This window comes from Cheilinus undulatus, linkage group 7 (assembly GCF_018320785.1).
Source record: "Cheilinus undulatus linkage group 7, ASM1832078v1, whole genome shotgun sequence".
Taxonomy (NCBI): domain Eukaryota; kingdom Metazoa; phylum Chordata; class Actinopteri; order Labriformes; family Labridae; genus Cheilinus; species Cheilinus undulatus.
Window position 1 is genome coordinate 17,242,661 of NC_054871.1, and position 9,341 is coordinate 17,252,001.

Sequence of the window (9,341 nt, forward strand, 5' to 3'; positions counted from 1 at the left end):
GGTTGTTCTTTTTGGTTCTGAATATTTAAAAGAAATTTTGTTATTTTAATAATCAATAGTAATGAAAAGTAGCAAAAAAAAACCCAAAACAAAACAAAAAAAAAACAAACAAAAAAAAAAAAACAGTGTACATGAGTTTGCTTGCAGTATGTGTTCATTAAAGCAAACTTTTCTCGCTTTGGGTGCTTTTGATTTCCATTTCTGCTGCTGTGGCATAGAACACAGGTACTGAACTGTCAAATTCTGGTATCATGACATCCCTTAATCTTACTTCCAAACCAGTAAGATATTGGTGCTAAACATAAAAGTTTTTATCAGAAACATCAACATTTATCCAATAAGCACAAATCCCACAACAGAATGAAAATGTGCATATTTGCTGTAAACAAACATCTATGAAGGGTTATTGAAGAGTTGCTTCTACTTTGTGCTGTTCTTCACAGTGCATTCTAGGTTCTGTTGACTCAAACAGTGTGGAGAAATGTTGCGATACCCCCCCTGTGGCTGCAGAGTGGGCAGTGAAACTGAGAGGGCGGGCACTGTGGCTGGCAGGAAGCTCATTGCCGTACATAAACAATAATAGTTATAATAATAAAATTAAAACAGTAACAAAACATCATCTTTGCACAAATCAGGACAGTCTCTCCGGGCGACAGAAGGCTACACAAGTCATGGAGCAGATCTGAGACCATTTTTTAAGAGGACTGTCTGGCTTCATCCGTCAAGTCCATCGCTGATCTTACATCTACTCTGACACGTTTTCAACTCATCATTCACCGCATACACACAGTACATCACAACACACTCACAGCTCAGCATGCATACAGACATGTACAAGTTTACAAACCTACACAGGGAATAGCCAGCATAAATGACAGGAAACCCACTTTAAAGTTCCCCCTGACTACATCTATTTCAAGACCGAGAGCAACTACACAATCTTCCTATTTTTACAATTATAATACACATTACTTTGCTCAAGTCATTGCTACTTTGCTGATATGATTTTTTTCCATTTCTTCATCAATGATTCCTTTGTTCATGCCAGGAAACGCATCCTTCAGTCACACAGACTGGCCAGAGGTTTCAATCAGGCAGGAGTTTCCTTCATTTGGCTTATACTGACTATACCCTGTGTAGGCAAGCATAGATACACACATTATCTCTCTCTCTCCCACACAGTCACACACACTTATGAGTCCTCATTCATCTCTTGGCTGTCTGTCCTGGCGATCTTCCTTGGGGGTGCCGGACTGTCACCTTCAGCTTGTTCCTGTTCCCTTTTCTTTGCTGCATTCTGTGATACAGAAGATTACACTGCAGTCAGTAACATCTCAACATTTCTCTTAGATACTGATCATTTTTTAAGACCAGGACATTTTGACTTATAGACTTGAAATATTACCATCTAAAAACTGCAAATGCTCACCTTTTTGTCCCACTGCTGATGTAAGTAACGCAGAAGGATGTTGGTTTTCTCTGTTACAATAACTGTCAAACACAGTCAGCAGATTACTTTGAAATTCATGTATCAGGCGAAGCATTTTAGAGCAAAGTTTGGCCCTGGTTTGGTTGTATTAAGAAAAACAAAACTGAGTTTTAATTTTTTATTTATAGTTTCAAATTTAACTATGAACTTACTCTGCTCAGAGGGGTATTCACGCGTTGGAAGGTACACTGAAGGCCTCCGATTCTGGAGAACCAGCAGAAAGAGGTTAAAAATTACATTTGGGGTGCATTTAAATGTATTTATGTGCACAATGAAGTTAAAACATGTCTTTTGATCAAGTTAATAATGATTTAAACATTTTCTAAGAAGAATTAAGAGTAAAATGAGAGGTCACATTGACAGAATGAAGACATTCATACAATTATAGGCTACTTACTAACACTTTCAAATAATTCAAATATTCAATACTTTTCAGTATCACATTATACATCACTAAAATCTGTTGCTGTAAAGATCAATAGTAAAGAGAAGTTGCAAAACTTTAACCAATTGAGACTGGATGCAACATTAGTGTTTATATACCATTAAGACTGAATAAGATGCTATCATGCTACCTTTAAAACCTGATGCAGCTGATATTTGATGATACCAATGTTAAACCAATGCATCTGTGCATCCCTATTTTGAATGTGTTAATATCATGTGTCTATTTGCTACTATGGCAGAGAAATAAAAATTGTAGTAAATGCTTATATTCTGAGCAGTTTTTCCAGAAAACCCCAAGGTTCTGGACGTTGTATTTCAAGCAGCCTTGGGTCTGATTGGGTTAAGAACTAGTCTATTTTATAAGACATGGGCTGCACAATATTGCATTTTTGCCAATAGACTGGTATTTACAAACTCATTTTAGCTGATACCAAAATATGCATCTTTTTAGCTGTAAAAACACCAAATGTCACCTGTACAAAGACAGGCTGTGTCAAGCGGAGTGGAGGAAGTAGGTGGCTGACTAGCAACCTAGCCAACCACCTATACTTGATGGCTCAATTGTATCTTTCAAAAAATATTTGAGGCCAATATATGATGTATACTGCAGACATGTACGGTTTATATATCGACAGTAAATACTGGTGTAAATTTACACATCTGCTGATGCTGATATTTAACTTTTTAAGTTAATTTCTGCTGATTCAGCTATCATGCTGATAAAAATGTGCATACTGTACTAATTACAACCGAAAACCCACAAATTATCTAAACTGCACAAATGTGTCGGCAAAGCTTGAGTTCTGTTGTTGTGACAGTTAGACTGTGTGCATATGCCTGGAACTCCTACCAGTGCTACAGTGGTATCAAAACAGGTATCAGTATCATTTGATTCCTGCTAGTAATATGTCAAGAGTTTAAAGTTTGCAAGGCAACCTTAAACTGCAAACATTAATATGATATGTGTATTTGTAAGATACTTACAGATGCTTTACAAACCGAGTCTGCGTGAAACCTGCTGAAGTTGCTCTTGTTGTAGACAGGAAGTCCTTTTAAGAAGTCAGCCTGTGGGAAGAGGGAAAAGCTCTGCTTTACTGAATGCTTTTCCTTTTGTCTTGTTTTCATTCTGATCATTCAGACTTCTTAAATTGTTGAATATATCAGTCCAACATAAATAATATATCTTAAACAAGCCGGCAGATTCCCCTGTGGCATTTATGTGTTGTCTTTAGTGTATATGCTGAGACTTTTCTGGTGCAGATGTTTAACAGGCGCAGGGAATGCAAATGACTAGCGTTTCGGACAGAGGATAACAGTGAATGAGTCAGTACTGGGCGTTCCCTCCTCTTAGCAACCCAAACACGCTAACAGGCCTGCACCATCCACAGTCAGCTCACAGCAGTGGGAGATTGTATCACAGTGTATCAGCACACTACACAGCAAGTGGTTTCAAATTAGCGAGTCAGAGCTGAGCAGCTTAGAGAGCAAAGCGATGCCGGCTTGGCCTTGGTGAATGGATGCCAACAGGAGAAGCAGGTGTGGCTAACAGCTATCTGTTACCAATAACGTTAGCTACTAGCTCGGTATTATTATCATATACCCTCTGAGAACTGTGATACATGTTCGGAAAAAGCTACTGGGTTACGTTTGGGGGATAAATACCTTCTCCATAACGGTGGAAACGTGAGAAATGCCCAACAGCGAAACCCCGAGGTGTGGACTTAGCTTGGTGTTTCTTCTGTGATGGAAGGCAGTGTAAGCATGTAACGGTTAGCCGCGCTAGCTTACGAGCTACTTCACCGAGACAGCTGTCCTATCGGGCCCTCTCGGTAAAGACAATAATAACTTTCAAACAAATGTTGTTCTGTCCATGCTGTATCCAAATGTCAGTTAAAATCTGGCACTGAAGTCAGATAAATAATCCAAGTTGACATTACATGAGTTAGGAAGCTAGTTACACAGTACTTCATCAGCTAGCATGATCTCTCGGTGGTAACGATGCTTCCTTGACCACGCCCCCCCAAAACGCTGATTGGTCAACTCATGAAACCACGCGGTAGACGCTTACATGGGCAGCCAATCATTGAGCACAGCAAATATTGGCTGCTGCTTCAGACTGACAGGAAATCTGATAAGTTTCATTATTTAAACGTCAACAGCTGCTAAAATGATTTAATTTTCTGGAGGCGCACAGGATGCATACTGTTTTACAGTTGTTCATGTGTACGCTGTGAAGCAAATGGAAAATAGCTTACTTTTACTCTGTTCTACATTTATTTTAAGCACAAGTTTTGGGGTAATTTAATCTAGCAAATATACTGATCTCCGTCCGGAAGGTGTGATAACATCAGACCAATCATAGAATGCTAGACATTTTTCTTCTGTTTGGACAGGGGTTGGATACAGTTTTGCAAAAGTGAACTCTATGATTAATATTATTCTGGCTGGGGAGAAGAAAGGCTTCGACCTAAATCATTGTCTTAAATTCTGCTGTCTTCTCCCACTTGCCTCCTGGACACCTTACACAGAGTAACCTAGCAACAATGGCCATGGTAACTGCCACAGCATCAGCTCCGTGGGGTACTGCATGAAGAAAGATGAAGGGATATTCTTTGCAATTGATAACATTTATACAAAACAGATAATACAATAAATAATACATTACGAAAATCAAATTATTATCAAAAATACATAGATAAATTACACATACATCCAAGTCTCACGAAAATTTTGATATTTTTTGGGTCTCCAACATGAAAATTCAGAATTGCAAGAATAGCTCACCCTAACAGTTTTCAAAGTTAAAGCCTCCTCTTTTGACTTTGTCGTAGATTCATCAAATTTTGTGTGCAGGTGCGGCTTGGGGAGATCTACCAAAAAGCCTCTTTGGCCTACACTCTATCTCCAACAGGAAATCTGCCATTTTGAATAAATATGCAAAAAGGGGCTGTTTTTGGCCTTTTCCAGGGGTCATATCTGAATGACCTCCTCTGAGGGATTTCATCCAATCAACTTGTACTTTGGCACAGAGCTACATGAGACATGGATGATGAAAAGTTATTTGGGGTTTTCTCATTAATCGAAAGGTGTGGCCATGGCGAGCCCTCAAATTTGCATATTTCTTTGGTAAACAGGAAGTAGTTTATAACTCAGCTGTCCATTGTCCAATTGGACTCATATTGCTCAGGAATATTGACGGTCATGGTCTGCACCTATGGTCTGCACCTATTCATATGGGCTGATTTTTTACAGATCAAAGCGCCACCTAGTGGTGACAGGACATGTCAAGGTTTATGGTGCAAGCAGTTTAAAAACTATCCAAGGTATCCACTTCAAATCTGGGTCAGGAAGGACTAAAGAAGTGGATTTAGCTTTGTGAAAAATAAAATTGACTTTTCGTCAGAGGGCATGGCCTCGGCAGGGCAACAAAGTCAAGAGTCGCCATTTTGTCTTGCCAAAAATGTTTAAACAGTCATATCTCTAGTACACATGGTCATATCTGAGACAGATTTCATGTGCTTGATAGCAGTCCAGGCCAGAACACATCTATACTTGAAAGTTTGAAAAATTATACAGCGCCACCCTCTGACAACAGAAAGTCACTACCCCTGAATTTCACATCGCAGTACCTGCATGGTTGGACAAGTCATTCTGAAATTCACTCAGGCGGTTCCCAAGGAGTTGGCCTTACACATATCGGTGGTCAAACGGCGACTTTAAAAGGCGTGGCCATGGCGATTTTTTGTTTGCCATGAAACAGGAAGTAGATTTTTCAAATGGTTATGAGACATGGAGAGCAATGAAACTTCACCAAAAAAAAAAAAAACATCTCATTGGCATTCTGAGATGATTGATATTCATTTTGTAGGTGGGCGTGGCCTATTGGTTCAATGGCGTCCCTAAAACATTTCAAAAATTCAGCCCCCCCCAGCAGGTTTAACCTAGGATTTTGAACATGTGTGGGCAGATGTGTCATGTCAGGACGCAAAAAAATTCCTCTTGGACCCATATCGTAAGTCAAACAGGATGTCAGCCATTTTGAATTTTTTGGTAAAACAAGCTAAATGTTAGGGGTTGTATTTGAATGAACTCGTTTGAGGGTGTTCATCCAAACTACTTGATCTTTGGTGTAGAGCAAGAAGAGATGTCTTAGGTAAAAAGTTATTTGGGATTTTCTCATTAGTCGATAGGCGTGGCCATGGCGGCCCCTTAAATTGAAATGCTTCATCATGTGATAAAAGTGGCTGGTACTCACTAAAAAATTTCCATTTATTACAAGATTGGCCAAATCCTGCTGCAATTAGCAATTGATATTACTCAAATTTGAAGGTCAAGAGTCCTTACCTAAAATGGTGTGGCGGTGACAATTTTCATTTGCCATGTAACAGGAAGTAGAATCATCTAGTGCTTACAAAACTTGTAAAGCCATGAAACTTGGCAGAAAAACACCCAGTAGCAAAACGTGACAATTAATAGGATGATTGTCGGTGGGCATGGCTTTTTAGCTCAGTACTGTCCCCTACAGTAATTTGAAAATTCAGCCCCTGCAGCAGGATTATCCAATCATCATTCTAAGTTCTACAAAAAAGCCTCTTGCACCCATGCCGTAAAACAAACAGGAATTATGCCATTTTTATTTTTGTGGTCAAAAAGCAGCACATTTAGCAAATTATCACTACAGCCATTTTTACACAAAGACTATCCTCTGAGAACAGAATCCCTTTTCTTCTTTGTCTTTTTTTTTTTTCAAGGTTTGGTGTTTAAATGTCAATAAGATCACTAATGTGGCTGAAACTGCTGTAGTATGCATGCCAGGCCAGTAGTGTGCAGTGTGACTGACAATGAAACACACGCATGCACACCTTTCCTTCCTCCTGGTGGTGTCAACAGACAAAAGTGGCTGATACACAAATGTTTGTGTGGACAGATGAAGTAGGGTTGCTACCAAGTGACAGTCAACCACAAAATAAATAGATATTTCAAAAATGGGAACATATAAACGTTTGCAGGATGTGAGCAGCACAAACAAACAGCACATTTTTGTGTGGTCTGTGCAGCACCAGGCCAAGATCAAGTCTCTGACGGACTACATGCAGAACATGGAGCAGAAGAACAGACAGCTGGAGGCCAGGACGCTCTGACCGAGGAGCTCGCTAAGCTGCAGGCTCACGGTTCTCACATTTATATTAACCATTGAAACATCTTAGCTCAAGTAAAAACAGGTTAACTTGATGGAATTTTCCACTTTGTTTTACATCAGAGAAAAGACACGAGATGTCAGGAGAGGAGAAGGAGAAGGAGGACATCGGCAGACATGATGGGGACGGGGAGGAGGAAACACGTCACTGAGAATCTCTGGTAAGAAATGTGAAATAGCTGAATGTTTTAGTGTGGCACAGAAAACTGTGGAGGAGCAGCTGGAGAACCACAGAGAGGCTCACCACAAACAGCTGAGCCCACTGAGGGACCAGATCGAAGACGAGCAGAGGATGCTGGATGAGCTCACAGAGTAAGTCTGACTGTTTTAAATCAAACTACATTTTTAAAGACGTTAGAGAGCACAGACATAAGAAGAAACACATGGCATGATATATTTGAATCAAAGTCTGTTGTAAAATATGTACACTAACTATTTAGATCAGTGTTACTGAAAACTGCTTAACAAAAGAGCCAAATTGTTAAAAAAATACCTTTGCAATAGGCACATTTAAAGTGGTGAAAAGTGGCAAAAATAGATTAAAAGTGGCATAAATGGTCAAAAAGCAGAATGGTTAAAAAGGTTCAAAATTGGAACAAAATGGCAAAAACTGGGTGAAAGTGTCAAAAAAGGAGTAACAGATAACAAAAATGGTCAGAAAGCAGCAAAAAATGTGCTAAAAACAGTGAAAAGTGACTAACGTGGCAAAAAAGCGGAAACAGAATTGGTGAAAAGGTGAAAAATAGGTATTAAATGGCAAAAACTAGGTGACAAGTAGCAAAAATTGGGGAAAAGTGACATAAAAAAGGAGTTATGGATGATAAAAATAGTCAGAAGCTGCAAAAATGTGGTAAAACATAGTAACAGGTGACTAAAACAGGCAAAAAGCGGCAAAAATGTGGTAAAAAATTAATGAAAAGTGACTAACATGGTCAAAAAGCTGCAAAAATGGGGTATAAAATGGCAAAAACTAGGTGAACAGTAGCAACAATGGGTGAGAAGCGACATAAAAAAGGAGTTACAGGTGATAAAAATGTCAAAGTGGCAAAAATGTGGTAAAATCATGGTGAAAAGTGACTGAAAGTGGCAAAAAGTGGCAAAATGGGCTAAAAAATATGTGTGAAAAGTGACTTAAATTGTAAACAGCGACAAAAATGTGGTTATAAAAATTGTGAAAATTGAGTTAAATAGTCAAAAAGCTGCAAAAATCTGGTAAATTATTGGTGAAAAGTGACTAAATGGGCAAAATTCTGCAAAGAGTAATAAAAAAGTGACATTAAATATCAAAAAAACAGTTTAAATTGGGTGAAAAGTGGCCAAAAAATTGCCAAAAAGGGGAAAGAATTGCAAATAGCAAAAAGCAGGATGAAAGTGGCAAAAACTACAAAATTGGCAAGAAGAAATGGCACAAATGGGCTAAAAGCAGCAAAAATGGATTAAAAGTGTCAAGAAAAAAAGGAGAAGAATTTGAAATAAGGGTAATGAAAAAACTAAGAGAAAAAATAAAGGTTGACAATTAAAGCCTCCTGTATAAGAGTGGAAACAAACTGATTAATGTGACTTCATATGGATCATTCCTGAGGTGAAAGTTTTTTTAAGGTTTTCTGGGGAAAAATATTTAAAATGAAGACATAAAAGAGCCACGAACCATCCCAATGAAGCCACACGTTGAGTTTTACTCATTTAGACTAATAACTGTGACAAGACTTGAACTGGATCTGGAATTTGGTCTAAAACTGTCTAAACTGGGCCTAAAAAAGTCCACAGAGACGAATGAAGCAGTAGAAAAATCAACAAACCTATTCATGCTTGATGTTTTTTAGATCTAGGATATTTCCACAGATTTGATTGGTTGTCATTGAACCACTTTATGCTGGTTTAAATGATCCTAAAGTTTGTTTTTTTATTGTTTTTTCAAACCAAAGTAGTGACAGTCATTACGCCTGTCTACTGTGTGTGATCCTCATGAGGAAGGATGTAAAATCCTTGTACCACTCCTCTTTACTGAGCCAGGAACTTTTAGCTGCATCTGACTGTAGTCTGGCTTTACACTGGCTCTAAAAATCTACACACACCTGTTACATTGTTGTCATGTAAAGGTCCCCTACCTGGGGTCCGGGCACCCCTAGCGGGGGTGCCTATAATGAACTTTTATTTATAGAGCCATGATTGCAAATGTAGGAGGAAGTAGTCGAGCCCTCTAAAGGG

The 9,341-nt window shown here is 38.8% G+C and overlaps 1 protein-coding gene across 1 annotated transcript; it reads right to left on the reverse strand.

Annotated features, from left to right (window-relative positions):
- Positions 1 to 296: 296 nt before the first annotated feature.
- dda1 (DET1 and DDB1 associated 1) lies at positions 297 to 3,946 on the reverse strand. Its single transcript, XM_041790533.1, has 5 exons — positions 3,599 to 3,946; positions 2,921 to 3,001; positions 1,642 to 1,693; positions 1,430 to 1,491; positions 297 to 1,297 (listed from the first exon to the last, which is right to left on the reverse strand). Exons 1-5 carry the CDS (start codon positions 3,605 to 3,607, stop codon positions 1,193 to 1,195), a joined length of 309 nt encoding a protein of 102 aa, XP_041646467.1. The 5' UTR covers positions 3,608 to 3,946; the 3' UTR covers positions 297 to 1,192.
- Positions 3,947 to 9,341: the final 5,395 nt, after the last annotated feature.